Genomic DNA, 25,127 nt, shown 5'->3' on the forward strand with positions numbered 1-25,127 from the left:
ATTTACCCGAAAAAAAAAAGGACCCTCATTCCTCGCAAAAAAAAGGGACTCTCATGGGACCAAAGAAAACTTGACCATAACGGAGAATTCGAGTGTCGGGGAGAAATTTTTCAACCGGGTATGGTAAAGCCATATCAGATCTTAGGTGCTGTTTGGTTTGAGGAGTTTTTTTTAACCCCTATCACATCAAAAAGAATTTTACCATTTAGAAGTATCAAATAAAATTAGTTTACAAAAGTTTTTTGACAAATGAATGCTAATTTGCGAGACGAATCTAATGAGCCTAAATAATTCTTGATTTACTACATTAATACTACAGCAACCATCCGCTAATTATGGATTAATATACCTCATTAGATTCATCCTGCAGTTTAACTCCAGGGTTCTGCAGTTAATTTTATAATCAGATTTTATTTAATACTAATAAATATCAAGATTCTCTTTGATGTGACATAGTATAAAGTTATGCCCCCTGTAACCAAACAACACTTTAGACCTTATTTGGTTCCATTGGCTTTTTTTAAGTCTGTCACATCAAAAAAAAATCTTACTATTTTGGAGTATCAAATAAAATCTGTTTATAATTTTTTTGACTGCCGAGTGCTAATTCGCAAGACGAATCTAACAAGCCTAATTAATCCATAATTTGCTATAGTGATACTACAGTAACCATTCGCTAATCGAGAACTAATATACATCATTAGATTCGGCTCCCAGTTTAGCCATAAAATTCTATAGTTAATTTTATAATTAATCTTTATTTAATATTTCTTAATATTAAGATTCTCTTTGAGGTTGTAAGACTTGAGAAGACTGATTTCCACTTTTTTTTTTTGCTGAACAGATTTCCACTAACTACGGACTACGGTCAACCTGTAGAACTAGGTAGTGGATCTAGTGTCCTCTGGTTCTCTCGCGACGAGGCCGCGACGGCTGCGATTTTACCTCATCGGAGTCCTGCAAAGCACTAGCACTCTAGCAGTCTCATGGAGCGCAAAGAAAAACTGCGCGTGATTGGTCCTCGACATTGAAGAACACACGTGTTTATTGCTTCGACCCAGATTAATTATACCAGAAACGGACGATACAGAGCAGGCTGCTGCACCATCTTGACGTTTGGGAGGCTTTCGGGACCTATCGCAAGTACAAAACCACACATCCTTTTCTCAATGATGTCACCCATGCCGTTCAGCCACAACCTTCCCCGTTCTGCTCATTCCAACATGAAAACCAAATAAATCACCCTGTAGAGGCCAGTCACTATGTGAAGCCCTATAGTATATCATCAAACATTGGAACTGACGCCAGATTCACAACTATTCCGTACAAAGGTATTCATCTAATCTCCAACAATACAACACTTGCTGTCACTCAAACCGATCTAAGCAGATCTTGCCAACTCTTACCCAAATAAGCTGTTCACAAGTTTGGGAACTTTGCATTGTATTCCTGTGCGGACTGCATAAAGCAAAGGGGAGGTTTTGAAAAAGAGAAGATTGAATAAAAACGAACAAGTTGATCATAAAGAAACAAGCCATGGAGATCTAAGGTTACATTAAGTCATTACCATAAATGTTGCTGTAATCATTTTCCCAGCGAACCATCTTCCATGGAGTGCTTGTTGGGCCTTTGCTGCTGCCATCACACTATCGAACTGCAGGTACACAAAGCCTGCAGTATTTCTGCTTCAACAGCAACAGGTTCGACTGGTTAGACAGTAGGAAATTGAGAAAACACTGCTACGCAAATTGAACCTATCAACTGCTGGACTTTCAGAAATAAAAGATCAAAATAATCACAAATAAAAAAGGATTAAAGTAAATGTTGGTATAAGTTCAAAAAGGGCCATTTACTCGGATTTGGCAGATAGACCATAAATATGTAGTTATGTAAGCTGACTGCAATTGCATTACATTACCAACAAAGGACACCCAATATAATTTCTGTAACAGAATGAGAAAACCAACTTACTTGTCAACAAAAATATGTTTAACTGCACCAAACTTGGAACATTCATCTTGGACATCATCTCTAATATCCAAATCAAAATCAGAATCTGTCTGCAAAATGAAAATGACATCAGTCAAGATGGTAAGATGGAGACAGCTGCATAAAATTGGGCATAAAAGAATTCAAACAATACCATCCCACTAATGACTGATCACACGCTACTAAAACAAAAAATAAATACATGTCCAAAAGAGGAGTACCTCCACTGTGGGGTCAAACATGTTCTTAAGCAATAAGAATTCTGTAGGCGTAGACATGATCGCAGGTTGAGTGGTGATAGGAAGCACAGGTGCCCCAGGAACTGATCCAACAGCAGGAATTGTTGGTGGTACAAGAGAAGCAACTGCTGGAGCCCCAACAACTGATGCAGCTGGCCCTGGTATAGCCACTCCAGCAGCACCAATACCACCAGTTAAGCTGTAGTAAACCAAAAAAAGGAAAAGGAAAACAAGGCAATTAGGGAAACACACCTAGCATATTGTTTATGATGCCTAATTATGTAAAAGTCCGACCGAAACATTGTAAAAACAAGTTGGAGCTCCATGAAGGATGAACTTGACAGTAAACATGCTGGGAAAATTAGGCCTGAAGTTAATATGTAGATGTCACTAAATAGTTTTCAGTGAAAAAATGATGCTACCAGCATGGTTTTATCAGAATCCACAGAGACGACAACTATCATTCTGATTATCTAATATAGTTCGAAGGAATGGAATCACATCCCCAATGTTACAGAAAATTTGTGGACTGTGACAGGTAACAACATTGGACATGTGTAGAGAACTTTAGTGCACAATTGTTAGCTTGATTTCAGTATACTAGACAAAAAATGAATTGTAATTTACTTGCAACAAAAATATCCTAGTTAAAGTTAGCAACTCAAGCATGTCAGGAATCAAGCAAAACTAATCATTTCATGCATTTTGCATCCTGTTAGAAAATACTTAAGAAATACCTTGTTGCAGTGCCACTCCTGTCCAATTTGAGCATAAGAGCAGCTCTGGAGCTTGCATTTAATGCCTGCACACGTTTAATACATGTCTCAGATACTAGGGCATAATCCTTTAGCAATCACTGATATAAGTAGATCGAAAGGTTAACCACCCTAACCCCTTTCCACCCTAGGATGGCAAAAGCAGAAAAACTTTAGAAGCCTAAAAAAATTTAAATGATGAAAAACAAAAATAATAGGCACATACAGTCATTGCCAGCATATTGCTGAACCTGTAGCTATGACAAGATGCAGAGAGCATAATGTAAACGAATCCAGCTATGATTCAGGCCCAGCTGTTTTCCTCTTTGGACATATATGTAGCTTGCAAATTGTAGAATATTGAAGATCCAATAATTTGAAACATGAAAATGCTGCATGCAAGTCCAGCTGTCCTATGGTATGACTTACAATGAATGTATTTGAATGCGAAATCATTCTATCCCAGTGGCTACAAAGAAAATTAGAAATATTGGTGGCTGCATGACACCTCGAACAGAATTTTTCGCAAAAATATTAGTGCTCCCCCTCCCCCCAACCCAGCAGACACAAAAAAACAAAGATTACGTTTTTTATATACTTGCGAGAGGTTAAAATCATCTGCTTCGCAAGGCTCAACATTCATATAAAGAATGCTTAAACAATCCCCAGTTATATAAGGTTATCAGACATGTTGAACCAAATAACAAAGTTTACCCACCAAGCCTCCACCTTCATCATCATCTAAATCTCCAGTAGTTGCTCCACCAACTTGGACTCCCACATGATCAGTAACAGCTGAAACCTGGTTAAACCATTCAGAGAAAAATGTTAGATGGATGAACAGTTAGCTACCATGTATTAATCTGTTCAGCAAACCGTATGAAGGCTATGAAATGTTACCTTAATAACTCTGCCAGCAATATCAAGCTGCCCATTCAAGCTCTGTGCAGCTTTTGCGTCTTCAAGCCGTGCAAACTGCATGGTGCAACAATGTCTTGAGAAATTGAGTGGACAATGAGACAAGAGCCGGTGGCAGAACTTCAGGGGAAGAACCTACCTGAATGAAACCATAACCTTTGCAAAGTCCAGTCATTGGATCTAGGGGCAGCTGTACAAGCTCCACTTGCCCAAATGGTTCAAATACCTGAAGAGAAAAATTCATAATGACACACAACCGAGAGCAAGGAACTAAATACAAGTCATTCCTCTTAGAAGGGAATGGAAATCCTCAACTAAAATATAATTATAAAATATGGATTTGGGAAGTAGCTTTATTCATTATACTAGGTGATTCCCCGCGCGTTGCTGCAGGACTTGAGACATAAAAGGAAGATTATTTTAGCTAAATAAAAGATTAATGACAAAATAGCACTCGTAAAGTATGAGACAAAATTTTCTTTTTATTTCTTTATACTTTTTTCTTTTTCTCTCTCATTTTATTTGTTCCTGTTTATTTTCTCTACCTTTTCCTTTTCTCCTTTCTTTTTCATCTTTTTCTTTTTTCCCTTTAATCTTTATCCTTGTATTTTTATTATTAAATTATTCTTTGTCCAGCTCTTTTCCTCCCCATCATAAAACCATAAAAAAGGAGATTGAAAACCAAACACCTTGAAGATGAGCGTAAACACCACCAAAGACCTTTCATCTCCTTTTTTCTAGATGTTGATCTGGTTGGGCAGCGAACGACGGGCATGGAGGTTGCAATCCTGCAGCACGGTGGCGGCGTTGCTGAAGATGAAGTCGATGGTGCCCTTAGCTACAGCCGTGCCCAGTAGGAAAGGGCATGACAGAGGTGGAGTGGAGATATTTAAACTCGACTGTGGGGACGATCTTTGGGTTTCTTTGTATTGCAGTGATGGCCTTTGGTTTTCTTCAGCTCCTTTCAGGTGTGTTTGTTGTGGTGGAGGAATCATTTGTGCTAGAATTGATGGCTTACAATAGTGACTTGCGGTTGTGCACAGAAAATCGGTAGAAGGCATAAATAGAAGGCCCTAGTGTATGATGACGTGGATAGCTTGCATGTTGAGAGAAATAGAGTTAATGACTCTTAGTGGGGACTAACAATTTACTAAGTAAAACACACATCCCAATACATCTAAGCGAACAGAATATTGAAAAAATGCCACTTGTAGTTGTTCGTGTTTTCTTCATCAAACTATAGAAACTCGTATGCATGTATAACATAAGGGGGTAAGTAAAACAAGATCAGTATTAGATAGGATGATAAACCTGTCTCAATTGGTCTTCAGTGATATTAGAGTGAAGATTGCCAACATACAACTTTTTTGCTCCACCTGAAGCTGCACCACCAGATGTCGCGTTGGACTGAACTAAGTTCTTTTCGGCCTCAGATGGCTTAACCATCACTGCTTGCCCAAGAAGCGGTTGACCAGACAGAGCGATTGCCATGGGAACAGACATAACGTCGTAAAACTCGATGTACCTGCAAATTTATATTGTTTAGTACAAACATCAAAGCATATAAAGAATATATTTTCCTGTCAAAATTTGGAAGATGGTCAATAAGTTGGGCATCATATGTTATGATATTTCATATTTTCACAGAAAACTTCAGACATTTTGATCAAAATTTGTGTAGGAGGTTTTCGAACTTGGTTCTTGGTTGCCCCCTTTATTGCCTAGGAACCTGCACCAAGTGTTTGTCAAATACACTGGAATCAAACTGTCCTCGACTGCTGACTGACATCAGAATGATCTAATATTCCATCTTACTTGTAAATTGCCGATAATCCCAGCAGGAAGACCAAATAATAAAATTTCAGTGTGCAATCCTGTTAAGTATGACAAATTGATGAAAAATGATCCCCAGGAAAATGCCAAATATGTACTACAAAAGATGCTCACGCAATCATATGGCCACAAAAATGAAAAGAATGAACTTAACAAAATCTGATAGGCAACAGTCAGAAAATCAAATGTTTATTTTGATAAGATGCAAATCCCCAATATGCAAAAGTTGCTCAACAATAATATTCCTAAACACCATGCTAAAGCACTGATGATACCTTTGCAGGAAATAAACAAAACATACTTAAATATCAAAGAGTAGGACAATCATTTAAAAAGATGTCATATTGCACGTGACAAAAAACTACCAACTAACAAATGATAATGTCTGACAAGTATTCCATTCCTTTTCTTTTGCTGTATGCATTTTTGAAGGGTTTCATGTGCACAATTTGTGTGCTCAGAGCCATCCAGGACACAACAAAAATCCTAAACTGCCCTTTTTGGTGGCCTGATTCTGGAGAGATGAAAACTAATCTCCTGGCAATGCCACGCTAAACATACTAACCACAAATACTGAACACACAGGGCTTTGTGCATCTCTAGATTACAACAAGACAGTAGAATCTGGATTACAGAAGTATACAGTACTCACCCAACTCCTTTAGAACGCCGTGTGTTTCGATCCATAATAAGGCGAACATCACGAACCTGTAAAAAGTTAACAACCAAAAAATTAGAATATCTATCGAAATCCTAAACATGCAACAGGAGAAACAATATCCTCTTTCACAGAGTTGAGACACATGTGAGATTGTAAGCATGCAACATTCCTACATAAGCCCTGACAGTTGATATGACATGTAGAACATACCGAAACAAAGAACACTTTACATATTCAGGAAGTAGTACAAGGCCAGTATGCTCTCACCTTTCCAGCCCTTGAGAAGAACTCATAAACATCTCTCTCGTCCGCCTTCAACGATAGCTGTGGTAATGCTTACAGACATTAGCTTAATGAGTTCATGTGTAAAGTATAAAGTAGTAAAGTAGGGCACTTTATCAAAACTCAACCTGGAAGGCAAATACAGTCCTCTGGTCCCTTTCTGGATCAACTTCTGGCTCTGCACCATCATCTTTCCTACGTCTGCACAACAACAAGAAAAGAAATGATATTTAACAAAGCAGCATAAGCAATGCATGAAACAGAAAGAAATAGAACTTTGACTATATATGACATGATACTTTATTAATTTGCAACCCTGATAAGCACAAACTATGAAATGGCTTCGAGCACCCCAGCTGTGACAACACAAGCCCTGTTGGCAATTTGCAATTATTCCACAAGGATTTAAATAACAAAGAATGGTGACCTGATATCTTGAGTCAGGCCCAATTGCAGATACCATCTGGAGAGCTCTAACATATCATATCTGCGAGTTCCCCATATTAATATTCAATATTAAAATTTAACAACCCTAGATGATAGTAAGAGTAAACTACAGTCAAACCTACAGCCATAAATTGCATATTACAACATTTAGACATAGCTACAAGATTCCTACAGAAATAGAGTCATAAACACTCAACCAAGCAAAACCAACCCTAAGCAATAGTATTAACAGTATGTACAAGCAGTCAAGCAATAATGAGGACAATTTGTAAGTGATAATCCAAAGGGCTTGTGCCAAAAAAAAGGCCTCTACGAATCACATCAGCCTTTTCCCAATTGACAATCCGAAGGGCTAGAGAGGCAATTGACTTGAATTGCATCGGGCATGTCCCAATAGCAACATAGCGTAAGGAGAGACCACGAAATCGCACCTGACATCACGGTCGCGGTAGTGGTGTCGCTCGCTGCGCTCCCGCTCCCGCTCCAGCTCCCTCACCATCTCCTCCTCCTCGGCGCGCCGCCGCTCCGAACGGCTCCGGCTCCTCCGCTCCCGTTCCACTTCCCTCTCCCTGGTCCGGTGCCTGTCCCCCCTCTCCTTCTCCCTGTCCCTCACCTCACGGTCCCTGTCCTTCCCGCGGCTATCGCGGCTCTTCTCCTTATCCTTGCCGTCATCCCGGTCCCGGTCCCGGTCCCGGTCGCGGTGCTCGCGGCTGCTGCGGTGCCGCTCCCGCTCCCGCTCCCGCTCCCGGTCGCGGTCGCGGTCCTCCCCGGAGCGGGAGCGCTTCGATACGCGGTCCTCGCCGCCCTCGCGGCGGCGCGAACCGCGGTCCTTCTCGCCGGAGCCGGAACCGTTGGCCGGCGGGGCGGCGGGCTCCACCGCCTTCTCCAGGTACTCGTACTCGTCGAACTCCATGGCGGCGGCGCGGGACGCGGCGGTGGAGTGGATCCGGTTGCGGCGGCGAAACCCTAGACGGCGCGCGAGGACGAGCGGGAGGCAGGAGAACCAAACCTTAGAAAAAATATAGGTCACGGCCTTCCGGATTGGGTCCCTGCCTCTCCTGCCTGGTTGTTACTACTTGTTACAAGTGTGTTTACCGTTTACTTTGCCGTAACCATAACAGATGGTGCGGTCCCCTGCCAATTCAGCGTGACTACCAATATACTGCCATAGTACGCAACCTTCGCCGCTTTCTCCAATCAAATTTTAGGGAGATTAGGTTGTTTGGTTCGAGGGACTAAATTTTAGTTTATGTCACATTAAAAAAAATTTTAGTATTTAAAAGTATTAAATAAAGATTAATTATAAAACTAACTGTAGAATCTTGGGGCTAAACGGTGAGACGAATCTAATAAAGTATATTAATTCATGATTAGCGGATGGTTATTGTAGCATCACTGTAGCAAATTATGAATTAATTAGGCTCATTAGATTCATCTCGCGAATTAGCACTCAGCTATAAAAAAAATTTATAAACAAAATTTATTTAATGCTTCAAAATAGTAAAAAAAAATTTTGATGTGACAGGGACTAAAGAAAAATCTTAGGAAACAAACAAGGCCTTAGGCTCAGTTTGATTTTTTCAGTTTAAGTCATAAATCCCGTCACATCGCATATTTAGATATTAATTAGGAGCACTAAATATAAAATTATTATAAAATTAATTTCATAAGTCGTGACTTAATCATGAGACGAATCTATTAAACCTAATTAGTCTATAATTTGACCACTAATTGCTACAATAATCATCCGTTAAACGTGCACTAATTATACTTAATAGATTTGTCTAGAGTTCTAATTGCAACTTATGCAATTAGTTTTATATTAAGTTGGCATCCGAACACTCGAATTCACATCCGAATATTTGATGTGACAGCTACTTAAAAAACCAAACGAGACGACCTCGTTTGGTTTTTTCAGTTTAAGTCATGCAAGTCTCGTCACATCGCAGGTTTACACAACAATTACGAGTATTAAACATAGACTTATTATAAAACTAATTTCATAAATCTCGTAATTCACTTCTCACACTGAATATATTTTACATAAAGCTAAATCCTAAAATTAATGAATTATAGAGCACTCTAAGCTAGTGATTCATTTCTCTTCGAAAATCAGCTCCAATAAAGAATTAGAGTTTGGTGGACCTCTACCAACCTTACCATTAGTGGAGTTTGGATCACATTTTGCTTATATTGTGATTACATATTACGATTGGGATAGATGTAGGGCCGGCTCTGAGCTAGGGCAAAAAGCGCGACGGTTTAGTAGGGGCAGTCTGACCTTAGGTAGATAGATATGTATGTTTATTCTTTTTTCTCAATCCTCAGTTTAAGCCTAAGTGGCTAAGCCCAATTAGGGCCCATTTGGTTTCGTCTAGCATACCTATCGCTATAATAGAATTTTGTATGCTTGCAGTACTAAATGAATTATTTGTAAAAAAATTTCACACATGGGTGCAATTTTGCACGACAAATCTAATGAGCCTAATTAATTTATGATTGGCTACAGTAATGCTACACTAACCATCCTCTTAATCATGCGGTTAAAGTCATCGTTAGATTCGTCTCGCGAACTAGCGCAGGGATTGTGGAGTTAGCTTTATAAACTATTTTTATTTAATACCTATAATTAATAGTCAAAATTGGCTACAGTACCTTGTGTTACAAAACCAAATAGGGCCTAACAATTTGACTGATGGGTCCCAGGTTTTTTTTAGCAAATATACCTGTATTTCTAGTTAAGGAAACCGTACAAAAATGCGTACAAATACAGGTACATCATCAAAGGATACAGAGTACAGCTTCTCCGACCTACTAGCACAAAGGTCCTTAGAAAACAAAGAAAATGCAAACCAACCCTTGGAACCCCTGCAGGCCGAAACCCCCAGCATCCGACGACAAAGCAAACGCTGAAGAACCATCGGTCGGGGATGCGCCCCAAGCCCCGGTGACCGTGGAGGCAGACTCGCCTGCGCCGACCAACGCCGCCGCAGAACCCGAATCTGCAGCTCCACTCTCCTGCCACTACTACAGAATAGGCCTTTGTTCCAGGCCATTTGTCCCGGTTGCTTTTGGGCCCGGGACAGTAGGTGATTTTTGTCCCGGGTCCAACGGCTAGCCAGACCAGCGGGGGGACAGGAGCCTTTTGTCCCGGTTGGAGGCACCAACCGGGACAAAAGGACCCTCTTTTGTCCCGGTTGGTGCCTCCAATCGGGACAAAAGGCTCTGGACATTTAGTCCCGGGTGGTAACACCAACCGGGACAAAAGGACCCCCTTTTGTCACGGTTGGTGGCTCCAACCCGGACAAAAGGGTCCTTCACGTGTTAGTTTAACAGGAATGCATTCATTCTAAAGTCACATGTAGTGTGTAGGTGGGGTGGTAAAGAAATTACACGCGAGGCAAGACATCTCGAGTTCGAGTTCTGGGTTGCACATAATATTTTTTTACGTTACACATGACCTTTAGTCCCGGTTATTTCACCCGGGACTAAAGGGTCCGGGCCTTTTGTCTCGGCTTCATTGTCCCGGTTCCAAAACCGGGATGAAAGGGGGATTTGGAACCGAGACAAAAGCTTGTTTTCTGTAGTAGTGTGTCTTCCGCACAACCCAAAGCTGCCTCTCTACCATGAAACAAAAGGACAGCGAGCTCACCTCACGACGAGCCACCAGCCACGGACTCCTGTATAGGGGATCCACACCGGGAACCCCTCCTCCACGCGCCCGTCGACGGCGCCGGAGTGGAACGCCATCGAGACGGGGGAGAGCACGGGAGGACGTTATTCCTTGACGCCGCCGCCGTCGCCGCCTCGACGTCGACGCCAGAAACCTAACCCTAGAAACCCTAGGACCTAAGCTACTACCCACCCCACCACCAGCCGGCAGGAGGCCAACGGTCTCCACCACCTCGCGACGCCCCGGAGGCGGGAGAGACTGCCGGCTCCGCCGGCGGGACGCTCGCCCTCCCAGTCGCCTCTTTCAACTGTAGCAAAGAGGAAAGGTGAAGAGTCGAGAGAGCTCTGCCCCCTATGGGTAGCAGGTTAACAGCAGCCCATCACTAAGTTTCTTGCTTTTTTTCCCCCTTCTATTCTATCTGCGATCGTACTCCACATTGCAAATTTGGACCTTTGCGACCGTCGAACTTCCACATTAGCAAGCCCTCTGGACGCCCTCGTCATCGTCGTCACAAGCTTCGTGGGGGAGTTGACCTCCGAGCGGACGAGGGACGACACAGGCTCACATTTTCGAAGACACCATTCAACAGGCACGGCAGAAAGTCTGCGCTGGATTTGCCTCAACGTAGCAATGGTGAGCACAACCCTTCCCCAAATTTTATACAACGATCAATTTAAATAATTAATTAGTTTCAATTTTCTCAATTTCCAGTTGTTTCAAATCAATTTACTCCACTATTGTTGCCGAACTTCGAACTGCAACTAGTAAATTTACGTCGTGTTTGTCCATAGCTCGATGGCTAACAAAGCAAAGGATCTAGATGGGTTCGGGCAACCGCCCTATGTCTTGTTGAATATCTAGTCATTTTGTAACATGCTTTAATCCATAAAAACGATATGATAGATACTAACATGAACATGAACATCTCAACATAAGCATAAGCATTGTCTACTATACTACTGAACAGAACAACAAGTAGAATAGTGCTAATGAAATGCTTAGTCAGAGAAGATGTAGGTTTATACCCTTGGGTGGACTCACTGCCGGTGCTCGCGGCATGAGCTCCACCAGAACTACCACTCTCGGTGTTGGCGCCGGCAGCCGTGCTCGCGGTTCCCCTCGTCTGTACTACCATGGCAGCGACGGTCGGGGAAGCTGGACACCTGTTGGGGGATGAACCTAGACCAGGGTGGTTGGGAGTTAGGAGTTGGCGGCTAGGGTTTTCAGGGACTGCTAGCGGCTAGGATTTGGCTATTGGGCTGAGCGCCAAAACTTGGCCCATCCAGGCAGGCCACGGTGTGGTGCGGCCAAGCCAAGCCAAGTCCAAGTCCAAAGTCCACTGTCCAACCCGCCAGCCACGCCTCGCCCACGGCCCGGCCCGTCGCGCGCGCGGGCGGGCGGGCGGCTCGATGGCGGCGGCGGCGCGCGTGTGGATTCCCATATTTCCATTCAACTTCTCTTATGTGAGTATCTCACAATTCACTATTTAAGTTGAGTACCTCATTAGTGTTAACACAATGTGGTACTAATCCCTTTTTCACTTAGCAACTATTATGGGCCTTTGAAGTTCTTGATTAATAGACTAATAGTGGGCCAAGCCCAATTAGTCCAACAATCCCCACCGAACTTCGGAGGTACACAATGAATGCTCTCATTTCTTGACTTGTTTGATATACCAGTGTTTTGACAGGGACTGTTAAGTTGAACACCCATCTAGAATAAGATCTTACACTTATTCGCAATTGAGCAATGGACTATGCCTTGAATTGACAATTTTTTGCAAGGTAAGGTTTACTCAAATTCTTAACTGATACTAGGCTACTTAGAGCAGCTCCTCTGGTTGGAGCATATAAGGCAAACTCCGTGCCTTTTCATGAGCATCTAAAGATCACCCGAATCTCATAGACTGTGACTAGCAGTCGAGCTCATATAGGTATGTTCCTTTTAAGATGTCCTGTAGGCTGACATCTCTGCTTATAAAGCCACTCGGAACATATTAAGGTATATACCATCCTGCCATATAGATAGAAGAGTAGTGCCTTTGAAAGATGGACCTTGCAAGGGTCTCTTCTCTCAGTCCGACACCAGCATGTTTCGCCATCCTACTTCACGGGATCTCCGATCATACAGGACAGGTTACCACTATGGTAGACTTCATGTGGGTCTCAGTCCCATCTCACTCGATGCACTATCTATCATATTACATGATAGACCCTTGGTGAATTGATCTGCCAGATTTTTAGACGTATGGACATAGTCCAAGATTATTACTCCGGAGTTTCTCAGTTTTCTGACAGATTTCAACCACCGCTTTATATGTCTGGTAGTCTTCATGTTCTCCTTGGAACTATGTACTTTAGTAATCACGGTTTAATTGTCACAGTTCATGGATATTGCAAGTATAGGTTTATCAACCACCGGCAAATCCCCCAGGAGTTCACGAAGCCACTCAGCCTCAACAGTGACAGTGTCTAGTGCTGTTAGTTCTGCTTCCATGGTAGACTTCGTTATGATAGTCTGCTTGTAAGACTTCCAGGAAACAGCGCCACCTTCAAGTGTGAATACATATCCACTTGTGGTTTTCAAACCATCAGCATTAGATATCCAATTTGCATCACTATAGCCCTCCAGTACCTTTGGGTACCCTATATAGTGAATGCCGTAGCTTGCAGTGTCTTGTAGATAGCGCATTACTCTCTCAAGAGCACGCCAATGATCATCTCCCGGATTTGAAACAAACCGGCTTAGTTTGCTCACAGCAAACGAGCTGTCAGGCCTTGTTGCACTAGCTAGGTACATCAGTGAGCCTATGATTTGGGAGTATCTCAGTTGATCTTTTATTATCCGTCGGTTTTACCTAAGAATTATGCTAGGATCATAAGGAGTGGAGATAGGTTTGCAGTCACTATAACCAAAGCGACTTAGCACCTTCTCTACATAGTGGGACTGCACCAGTGTGACCCCACCGTTTCCTTCTCTTAATAGCTTGATGTTTAGTATTACATCAGCTACTCCCAAATCTTTCATGTCAAAATTCTTTGACAGGAAACTCTTGACTTTCTCAATCACATTGAGGCTTGTCCCAAAAATTAGTATGTCATCTACATGCAAACACATGATTACTCCTTCTCCCCCACTGTAACGGTAGTAAATGCATATGTCGGCTTCATTCGCAACAAAGCCAGCAGAAGTCATAGTGATGTCGAACTTTTCGTGCCACTGCTTAGGAGCTTGTTTTAGGCCATATAAGGACTTCAATAATTTGCACACCTTTCCTTCTTGACCTTTTACTGCAAAACCGTCAGACTGCTGCATATAGATTTCCTCTTCTAAATCTCCATTTAGAAAAGCTGTCTTAACATCCATTTGATGGATGAGAAGATTATGTGAGGCAGCTAGGGCAAGTAGTACTCGAATTGTGGTCAATCGGGCCACCGGTGAATATGTATCAATGAAATCCTCTCCTTCCTTTTGGGTATAGCCCTTGGCCACAAGCCTTGCCTTGTGCTTTTCAATAGTACCATCCGGCCTTAGCTTTTTTTTGAACATCCATTTACATCCCACAGGCTGACACCCGTATGGACGATCAACAACTTTCCAAGTTCCATTGGTCATAATTGAATCCATCTCACACCGCACCGCTTCCTTTCAAGAGTCAGCGTCGGGAGAAAAATATGCCTCGTCAATGATTTTGGGAGTGTCGTCCACGAGGTATATAGCGAAGTCGTCACCAAAGGATTTTGCAACCCTCTGTCTCTTACTCTTTCGAGTGACTCCGTTATCATCTACCTCAGGATCCTCAATGGTCGTCTGTTCTGTTTGCACAAAAGTGTCAGGGGAGATAGCTGATTCGTGACCAGACGTGCTAGGTGCATCCCCACGCATTGGAAATTCACTCTCAAAGAATGTAGTATCTCTGGATTCCATGATTGAGCCGACACGCATGTCAGGAACTCCAGAGTTGATTACCAGAAATCTATATCCCACGTTGTGTATGGCATAACCAAGAAAGACACAATCTACATTCTTTGGTCCAAATTTGCGCTTCTTGATGATTGGTACATTTACTTTAGCCAAGCATCCCCAGGTGCGCAAATAAGAGAGATTTAACTTCTTCTTTTCTCATTTCTCGAATGGTGTTACTTCTTTGTTCTTTGTAGGAACTCTATTTAGGACATGAGTTGCTGTCAGCACAGCCTCACCCCACCATTCCTTGGATAGTCCCGCGTTGTCTAACATGGCGTTAACCAAGTCAGTCAGAGTGTGGTTTTTTCTTTCTGCAATCCCATTGGACTCAGGGGAATATGGAGGTGTCCTCTCATGAATAATTCCATGTTTCTCACAAAATGAAGTAAAATCTTGTGAGAAGTATTCTCCTCCACGACCGAACCGTAACCGTTTGATTTTTTTCAAGTTGGTTCTCTACCTCAGCCTTATAGACTTTAAAGTAATGCAAAGCTTCATCTTTTGTGTTTAATAAGTACACATAGCAAAATCTAGTACAATCATCGATGAGAGTCATGAAGTATCTTTTTCCTCCTTTGGTCAATACTCCATTCATTTCGCACAGATCGGAATGAATAAGATCTAGTGGTGCCAGATTCCTCGCCTCTTTCACAGCCTTGTGAGGCTTGCGGGGTTGTTTAGCTTGAACGCAAGCATGGCATTTAGATCCTTTGACCAAATCGAATTTAGGGATTAAACTCAAATTAGCTAAACGCGTCATGCAACCGAAATTAATATGAAATAATCGTGAATGCCAAATATTACAATCAACATATCTCACATGGTTCACAAGTTTATCATAAGAATTCATCAAAAATAAGTAGAACAAGCCTCCACTTTCATAGCCCTTACCAATAAAAGTTCTATACTTTGAAACAACACATTTATTGGACTCAAAAGCAAGCTTAAAGTCATCTCTACATAGTAGAGACCCGCTGACGAGATTCTTCTTGATGGAGGGGACATGCTGCATGTTCTTCAGTTGCACTATCTTTCCCGAAGTAAACTTCAGATTAACCGTACCAGCACCAAGTACAGCAGCATGCGTGCCATTTCCCATCAATAGGGAGGAAGCTCGCCTGACCTGATAAGATGAAAACAAAGAGACGTCAGCACACACATGAATATTAGCTCCCGTGTCAACCCACCAATCAGGCGAGAGACAAACTAAGAGGACTGTAGGTAAATAATTACCGTACCCCGATCCTCCAGGCTCACTAATGACCATGTTTGCTGATTTCTTTGGCTTGTCCTTGCGGGCAGTCCTTTGCCCAGTGCTCATTGGACCCGCAGACAAAACAGCCACCCTTTTCTTTGCTTTTCTTCTTAAAGGTTGTAGCTTTGGGCTTGATGAAGTTCTTTGTTTTCTTCTTCTTGTGAGCTGCATGAGGGTTCTTCCTTTGCACCAAGTTGGCTCTGGAACCTCCCTCATCATGCACTCTCTTGCCACGAGTGTCTTTTGCCCTCGCATTCTCTTCCACACCATGAGTGGCAATGAGGTCAGTCACACTGAACTCCTGCCTCCTGTGCTTCAGAGAAGTGGCAAAGCCAGACCAAGTAGGTGGTAGCTTAGCGATGATACCGCCGGCCACAAACTTGTCTGACAGCACACACTCCATGTTCGAGAGTTCCTTTGCCAGCATTTGTATCTCATGGGCCTGCTCTACTACAGATCGGTCATCGACCATCTTGTAGTCATAGAGCTGCTCCATCTTATACAGCTCAGTGCCAGCATCGGCAACCCCGAACTTGGCCTCAAGTGCATCCCACATGTCCTTGCCCGTAGGCATGTCCATGTACACCTGCAGCATGCTCTCTGCAAGTACACTGAGAAGATCCCCCCTGAACAGGTTATCTGCCTCATCAAACCTCCTTGCTTCCTCAGCTGAGAGGGGAGGTTCGATGCGCTTTACCCTGGCCGCGTGCTCATAGTGCATAGCAGTGAACCACAGTGTAGCACGCGTACGCCAGATCTTATAATTTGCCCCACCACCTTGCAGGGGCGGCGGTTTCAAAGACGCAGCAAAGCTAGCACTTGAAAATGACCTATCAAGTTTTTGGATTGTTGAATATCTAGCCATTTTGCAACATACTTTAATCCATAAAAATGATATGATAGATACTAACATGAACATGAACATCTCAACATAAGCATAAGCATTCTCTACTATACTACTGAACAGAGCAACAAGTAGAATAGTGCTAATGAAATGCTTAATCAGAGAAGATGTAGGTTTATACCCTTGGGTGGACTCAGTGCCGGTGCTCACGGCATGAGCTCCACCAGAACCACCACTCTCAGTGTTGGCGCCGGCAGCCGTGCTCGCGGTTCCCCTCGTCTGCACTACCATGGCAGCGGCGGTCGGGGAAGTGGCGTTTGTCGGTGAAGAGCGGAAGGAGCAGTCGCGCCTGCAAGGGGCGCTCCCCAAAAACTTGATTGCCCGCCTACCCGTGCAGGTACGCTTGACGGACGAAGTTCCGGAGGCCTGCTCGCCAGAGTTCCCTGTGCGTGCAGAGAGCTCTGGCCGGAGATGCAGAAGCTTAGCGCAAGTCTGAGAAAGGTGGTGAAGGAGGAAGTGTGTAGCACACACCAGACATGGGCACCCCCCCCCTTTAAACTCTGTTCCAGATCTACCCGTTACTCTTTGTCGGGGGATGAACCTGGACCGGGGTGATTGCGCGCGTGTGGATTCCTATGTTTCCCTTCAACTTCTCTTATGTGAGTATCTCACAACTCACTGTTTAAGTTGAGTACTTTATTAGTGTTAACATAATGTGGTACTAATTCCTTTTCCACTTAACAACTATTGTGGGCCTTTGAAGTTCTTGATTAATAGACTAATAGTGGGCCAAGCTCAATTAGTCCAACATGTCTAGTATAGAGGTGGGACGCATCGTTCCTTACTTTCCAGTGCTGGATGCTAACAACCGGGCACTTGCAAGCGAGTTAAAATATGTGTGAGTCTCTCGAGCTTGGAAAGAGTCTAGAGGGTCAAAAGAGTCAAGAGAGAGAGAGAGAGAAAAGAGGGCCCACCTCTACTTATTTTTCTCGGTGGACTGGGCTACATTGCAGGAGAAGGGGTTCCTCATTCTCGGAGTTGACATCTCGGTGTCCTCTAGTTTCCTTGGCATGGTCGGCCTCCTTCAAGGAGGTCACGGAGGCATCGGGGGTCAGGCGCCCCATCACCGGTCTTGCTGGTACGATAAAGGGCTCACTGGCTCGGCATGCCCTCCTCACCCTACGTTGTAAGAATCATCGTCCCATTAGGTCATAGTTGTGATTTAGTAATTGTGTGAAAATATAATCAATGAGACTAACAAAATTCGCAAGAAGAATTACTAAGAGTTGCATGGACTCGTGCGATCATGCGCACGCAGCGCTGAAGCGTCCGACGGGACGTAAGAAGTGTAGCATTATCGTAGTATAATAATACTCCCTCAGTCCCATAATATATGTATTCCTACCTATGTTTGTAGATGTTCAAGTTCAAAGCAGTTTTTATCCAGGTATACAGAAGATGCTGTGAACGTGGTACATAGCTAGAATCACTACTAGAAAAAATACACACGTTGCACTGGTCGAGATTCGAATCCACGACCTCTTGCCTTGTGTGTACTTTTTTTACCATCTCACCTACATAATATTTGTGATTGGAAGAGAGATATTTCCTTTTGAAGTAATTTATGGATGAGTCTTTAGTACCGGGTGATAACACTACCCGGTACCAAAGGCTAGACATCTATCTATTATCTTAATACAATACAGTTAAACGAAGCCACCACGTTCGCCGAGAGGGTCTAGAAATTCCCATTCCCACGTTAATTGAAAAAAGAGAAAAATTTGCACCATTGGATTTTATGAAGATCTAACGGTCTAAATTAATTCAAACAATCTATATCAAATATGAGTACTAAATAGATCTAAACTCGGAATTAACAAAAAAAAAGGGAAAGCTAAAGCTGATTTCAATACGGATTGTAGCCGATGACCGTTGCATGCCATCCATATTAGCATATGTAATAAAGAACTAATTTAGCAAGCACATGCACTCCATTGCTTGCCAAGCACACTATCCAATAGTAACACGTGTCCACACACAATTTGATATGCACCATCGCCATATATCCACCGCTGTGATATATTTATTGTTTTCAGTTCACCCAATCAAATAGAGTCATCGAATGTTTACACAAAAAAGAAGGGATGGAAACAAAGTGATGGATGTTGTTACATAGATTTGTGTGTCTATTAAGTTATTAGAAAATCAACATCCAGGATTTCTTTGAAAAAACCCGCATTAATTATTTTAATATTTAAGTGTGACACAAATCCACGATATTCGCTTATAGAGAATATAAATTACCATATTAGTCAATAAAAAAATAGAGATATCTCCATGAATGGATCCAGTGCGACCATATCATAACAGCTCAAATTATTTGATGTTGAGTAAAGTACAAAAGTACAACTCTATTTTAAAATAACGGCTCCGATTATTTAATACCGAGTAAAGTACAAATATACAACTTTATTTTAAATTAAATCTTAACCTACAAATACAACCTTCAGTGGAAGAAAATGTTAGAGATGAGGGCTTAATGCAATGCCAAGGAAATAGGAGAGCAAAAGAATGATGTAAGAAGACGGCGTTGCAAGGATGTGGGATGACTAGATGAGGAGCAGTGTCAGACCACAATCAACAAGGAACCACAACCCAATATCATCACAATGGTGGCCATGTTGCATATCCACATGTGGCATACATACTTTCTAGAAAAGGGTAAAATAAATAGGTTGGGCATGATATTTCATATTAGCACGATGTCCAGCACAGTGGTGCTTTAGAAGCTTGAAGGATAGTGCAACTGAAAGTACTAATTTTTCAAGTGGAGACGACTGACCAAGATGACACCTTTCGTAAGCTGAAGGTGTATTTAGAACATAAACCAAGATGCAAGTATACTTTTGGTGTCTGAATGATGCTCTTAGGAGAAGCGATTGGAGTAAAAAAACTCACCAATGATTGTATTGCTACATTGTATGCCGAAGGTTGCAATCAAAACAAAGCATCCAAACAATGCATTACAACTATTATTACTTCAAGAGTGCAATGGATAAGCGCTAGATAGAATCAGTAGAGTGTGAAAAGCGAAAAGAGTTGTTGATTTCCACTATGCCATGGATTGTCGTCCTGGCGGCGGCGTGCCTGTTGAGCAGGTGTGAGAAATAGGAAGATATAGGTGAAGCACCTTATGGAAGGTTGAAAGGCTTCACAACTTTAGGTGAACACACAAGCAGTTGCGATGGCGACGGGATTGAAAGAGAGGAGAAGAGAGAGAAATAGATAAATAAATATTTTTTTCTAGAAGGAAAAGATGACCAACTACAAAAGACTAGGGTGGGTCTCGAGGGTATATCCCCTATTTGTTTGCAAAAAATTAATAACTAATGAATTTTCATAAAAGTGTATGAATATTAAATGGAATAAAAATTTACAGCATTAACTATTATTGCATATCAATGTTGGGCGCAAGAAAATAATAAAAGGAAAATAGCAGTTTATTTTTCATAAACTTTGGAATGTAAAATAACTAAACAATAGAAATAAATGCTAAAAGTCCATTAGTACAAAAAAGCTAATTTTATCTTGAATAAATAGTTCAAAAATATGATAGAACAAGTATAGTCAAGTTATTTGCACAGTTGCTACACTTGGAAAGTACAGTAATAACCTGTATATGAAGATTAGGGGCATGGTAGTAACAAGCTTGAAAATATTTATTTAGCTATTTTTCTCATTGAACAATAGTGGGCGGTACGGTCCGAATCCAAGCTCTCCTCGAGCTGGGCCCGAATTTGCAGGCTCCATATAGCTGATTTTGGACCTAGAATAAATCAGACTTTTTATTGGTCCAACCAGAGTCAGGTTCTACCCACAAAATGATCGTGTTTGTTTTTCATGCGCGTCCATCCACAAGCTAAAATACAATCAAGAATTCATCTTCATCTTTAAAGAAAGGTAGCAGGAAAAGCTACTTGAAAGCAAAAATAGGAGAGAGAGAAGCAAAGGAGAAGGATATATGTTACTAGAGAGAGAGGACGAGCACAAAGAAGAACTCTATACAACATATCGCAATATAATAAATTAGATGATTCAAGCAAACGAGTTGTGCTGGGAAAAGGATGTAGAAGACGTAAGAAAATATGAGAGCATAAATGCAATAGGGTTGTGGTAGATTTAGATTGGAGAATACGGAAAAGAAAAGAGATATGAATATGATGAAAACTAAAAAGGATGCATTCACTTCTCATCAAGATTTCAATGCAAAATTTAAATTAAATTATGAATATTGTTTCTAGTGGTACACACAATCACTCACTTAGATATTCTTAAAAAATTCTAAGGATAATTTGTCACCGTGAAAAAAACCCCGTACATTGCTGATAAAAACAATCAAATACAATTCTTGCTGATAAAAATAATCAAATACAATTCTATAAAATGTAAATATTTTTATATATTATAGAAAATCTTTTTTCTTTTCTTTTATATTTATTTTTGAAAAGATATGGCATAGAATATGATAATGAAAAAAGTTTCAATATACTTTGATATGTGTCGTTAGAGCAAAAGGCATCAATGACATGACTAAAAACTATTTGCAATAATTTATTTTTGTGTAAAAACATATACACTAATATATAAAAAATCTAGCACCCGAGCTATTTGCGCGGGCCATCTTGCTAGTTAGTACTATCTGGTGGTTTTACCACCCACCCAGTACCAATGTCTAGTCTTTGATACCTAAATGATCTCCTTAGGCTTCATCCACTCTAAAAGTACCAGCAGCATTGGTACTATCTCTCATTCGTACCGGTACTTTTAGGTGGATTTTTGACGTGTTTTGTAGCAGCGAATGCTTATATTCTAGGATGACTTATGCATGCTGCTGGGCCCGGAGATACTTCTACTCGTGCACTTCTTGCCTGCTAGCAGTTTGCCACACGGGTCCGTGCCGCATGTCGCCATGTGCCGGCGCGCGTTCTTGCCGAGACCCAACCCGGCCGCACCCGCCCACCACGCATCATGTTCGATCGCAGCACAAGGCAGCGCGCGGCAGCCGGCAGGCGAAGAAGCACGTTGCTGCGGTAGAACATCCGCATCGCTTGAGACATGAAGCCAGCCGGCGGGATGCCGAAGCTTGCTGGAGACGTGAAGCCCGCCGGATGCAGCTGCTCCGGGCCTCCGGCGGCCACCGCGCGCCGCCGCCGGTTTGAGGTTTTAGAGCAACTCCAGCAGGATCTCTATTTGGATGTCTAAATCCACATTTTAGTCATTTTGTTCAAATTTCCATCTCCAGTAGGGTCTCTATTTGGGTGACTAAAATGAGGAGGTGACTAAATTTCCTCTCCCACCCCCTCAATTTGGTCACACTCTACTTAGGCTATAAAAAGTAAGGCCCACCAATTTTTAGTCTATTTAGTCAGTGCTGCTGGAGTAGAGACTACATTTTGAGTGACTAAACTTGAAAAGTGGGTGAATAAAATGAATTTTAGTCACTCCACTGGAGTTGCTCTAAGAGCAACTCCAGCAGTGCTTCTATTTGGATGAATAAACTCACATTTTAGTCATTTTGTTCAAATTTTCATCTCCAACAGGGCCCCTACTTGGGTGACTAAAATGAGGGGTGACTAAATTTGCTCTTCCACCCCCTCAATTTGGTCACCCTCTACTTAGGCTACCAAAAGTAGGGCCCACTATTTTTTTTCTTTTCTCTGCTTTTTCCTCTCTCTACCAAAATATAGAAGTCTATTTAGTTGGTCCTACTGGAGTAGGGAATACATTTTAAGTGATTAAACTTGAAAAATTGATGACTAAAATGAGTTTTAGTCAAATTTGTCACTCTACTAGAATTGATCTGGCGGCTTACCACCACTACCACCACTGCTAAATCACCCACCATGCATCTCGGCACGATCGTTCCCTCACGGCCGCCGGCCGCCGAGCTCCTCACGTGACCGGCACGTGTGGTTGTGGTGCTTCGAATAACAAATTGGTTCAGCAGCTTCGTCAGTTCGTCAGAGTCGGCAGGCGCCGTGATACCATCCGTCGAGCCCTCGCTTATCAGCCTGTTACTTATCAGCGCGCCCAATGGGCGACCGCCAGTTCATCGCCAATCATTCTGTCCACGGAATTCAACCCATTTTAATTTGGTGTAGTATACAATACTCGCCGCTGCTGCTACTCAGACTCAGACTCTGAGATCTGACTACGATGATCGATCGACAGACAGACACGGAATGGGAGTAATTGCAGATCAGAATCTTCTAAACATGCACTCATGCATGTTACGTTCCGGAATTAACAAGCCCCGGATCGAGCTCTCGATCGCGAGAATCCGATCGGAAACGCGCTCACACGCCGTGCAGTTTGCGCCGCCGATAGATCTGACCGATGCGCAACTGTAGCTGTGCGCGCACGTGCCGTGCGTCGTGCGCTCAGCTAGTCAGCTCGTCCATCGATCGATCGATCTCGCCTGCTTCGTTCTCAGAAGATACGTCGAGCTCAGCGGCTGGTCGGTCAGCTCCTCCATCTAGCGCGCGGCTTCTTATTTAAGAACCGATCCCAAGGCCTGGTCAGTGATGACTTGCTTGTAGCAACTAGCAACAGTAGAAGAGCGCAAACCAAAACCACTTGCCAACAGTTCTTGCTAGCTTGATCTATCTATCCGATCCTCCGATTGTGAGCTTCAATTCGTGGTCGGTTTTCACTATCTAGCTAGCTAGAGCCTACCGTTCGAGACGCCGCAGGGGGGTGGCAATGGAGAAGACCAAACTGCCCCTGGCGGCGGTCTTCCTCACCATCGTCGCCGCGCTGCTCGCCGCGCCGGCCGCCGTGGCGGCCTGGTCCAAGGCCACGGCCACGTTCTACGGCGGCAGCGACGCCTCCGGCACAATGGGTACGTGAGTAATTATTAGGCACTGCACAATGGGTGCGTGCGTGGTAACGCCGCCCTGATGAGTGATGATCGAAGAGACTAATTAATTAGTAATCCTGATGACCGACCATGCCGCAAAACTAAAACTGCAGGCGGGGCGTGCGGGTACGGCAACCTGTACACGACGGGGTACGGCACGGCGACGACGGCGCTGAGCCAGGTGCTCTTCAGCGTCGTGCGGGCAGTGCTTCCAGATCGCCTGCGACGCCCAGACGGACGGGCGGTGGTGCCTCCCGGGCGCCGGCCCCGTGACGGTCACGGCCACCAACCTCTGCCCGCCCAACTACGCGCTTCCCAGCAACAACGGCGGCTGGTGCAACCCGCCGCGGGCGCACTTCGACATGGCGCAGCCGGCCTGGGTCAGGATCGGCGTCTACCAGGGCGGCATCATCCCCGTGCTGTACCCAGCGCGTGGCGTGCGCTTCACCATCACGGGGTTCAACTACTACGAGCTCGTGCTCATCTCCAACGTCGGCGGCAGCGGCTCCGTCGCCACGCCTGGGTCCAGGGCACCTCCACCAACCGGGTGCCCATGAGCAGGAACTGGGGCGCCAACTGGCAGTCGCTCGCCGGGATCGCCGGGCAGGCGCTCACCTTCGGCGTCACCACCACCGGCGGACAGACCATCGTCTTCCAGAACGTCGTGCCGCCCAACTGGTCGTTCGGCATGTCCTTCATGAGCAACCTGCAGTTCTCCTACTGATCATTTCATTCATTCTCACCCTGCCTGCACTTAGCGCCTAGCTACGAGGGAGCACTGACTGCTGGCAATAGCATTCTTCGGACCGTCAATAGATAGATTGGAGGAAAGCTCTCCGGCTGGAGCACTTGCATCATGTGCAAATATATATGTTCTTCGTTCTCAGTTTGTATGTGTAACTTAGTGGCAGTAATTCAGACTCCATGTCACGCTAGCGCCTAGTTAGCCATGTACACCTTCTCTGATTAAAAAAATGTAAATCATTTTAGATTTGCACAAAAGGGTTAGAAGAGTGTGGGTGAAGTAACCATGTTTACCTTTCCATCATCATTCATTCATTCATGCACAATTAACTTGAGTAGATAGGAGTGATGCAGAGATGTAAGTATACCCAACGGGTACTTCAGTCACCCCTTTAGTTTTTCCCCCACTTTTCTAAATTTGGAATACACATTTGTTCATTCGAACGAGCTTTGAGTTGATCTAATACCCTAGAGAAGACAATAATGGAAGAAGCGTAGCACAGGTTACATTTGGTTTAGTACATATGGCTAAAGCGACCTACATTTTCGATACGGAAGTATGGTTTTAATTTAAGCATGTACATGTCTGTGTGGTACATTGC

At 43.3% G+C, this 25,127-nt stretch overlaps 2 protein-coding genes and 1 pseudogene across 2 annotated transcripts; 1 reads left to right on the forward strand and 2 right to left on the reverse strand.

The window, feature by feature from the left end:
- Positions 1 to 1,142: 1,142 nt before the first annotated feature.
- LOC120650947 (RNA-binding protein 39-like) lies at positions 1,143 to 8,161 on the reverse strand. Its single transcript, XM_039928258.1, has 13 exons — positions 7,556 to 8,161; positions 6,806 to 6,878; positions 6,663 to 6,719; positions 6,387 to 6,442; positions 5,213 to 5,426; positions 4,041 to 4,127; positions 3,884 to 3,958; positions 3,702 to 3,785; positions 2,966 to 3,030; positions 2,211 to 2,427; positions 1,972 to 2,060; positions 1,568 to 1,682; positions 1,143 to 1,458 (listed from the first exon to the last, which is right to left on the reverse strand). Exons 1-13 carry the CDS (start codon positions 8,035 to 8,037, stop codon positions 1,420 to 1,422), a joined length of 1,653 nt encoding a protein of 550 aa, XP_039784192.1. The 5' UTR covers positions 8,038 to 8,161; the 3' UTR covers positions 1,143 to 1,419.
- A 7,858-nt stretch (positions 8,162 to 16,019) lies between these two features.
- Positions 16,020 to 16,739, reverse strand: LOC120647867. The gene has a single exon (XM_039924688.1). It carries the CDS (start codon positions 16,737 to 16,739, stop codon positions 16,020 to 16,022), a length of 720 nt encoding a protein of 239 aa, XP_039780622.1.
- A 6,734-nt stretch (positions 16,740 to 23,473) lies between these two features.
- LOC120650949 lies at positions 23,474 to 24,727 on the forward strand (annotated as a pseudogene).
- Positions 24,728 to 25,127: the final 400 nt, after the last annotated feature.

Source organism: Panicum virgatum, chromosome 9K (assembly GCF_016808335.1).
Source record: "Panicum virgatum strain AP13 chromosome 9K, P.virgatum_v5, whole genome shotgun sequence".
In the NCBI taxonomy this organism is placed as follows: Eukaryota; Viridiplantae; Streptophyta; class Magnoliopsida; order Poales; family Poaceae; genus Panicum; species Panicum virgatum.

Bases quoted from the DNA above. Each gene is read 5' to 3' on its own strand.
- LOC120647867 (XM_039924688.1), bottom strand. From the start codon at position 16,739: ATGCACTATGAGCACGCGGCCAGGGTAAAGCGCATCGAACCTCCCCTC.
- LOC120650947 (XM_039928258.1), bottom strand. From the start codon at position 8,037: ATGGAGTTCGACGAGTACGAGTACCTGGAGAAGGCGGTGGAGCCCGCC. The intron at 6,879-7,555 runs GTGCGATTTCGT...GTTGTTGTGCAG, and splicing joins TACCGCGACCGTGATGTCAG to ACGTAGGAAAGATGATGGTG. The intron at 1,683-1,971 runs GTAAGTTGGTTT...CTGTTGAAGCAG, and splicing joins AAACATATTTTTGTTGACAA to AAATACTGCAGGCTTTGTGT.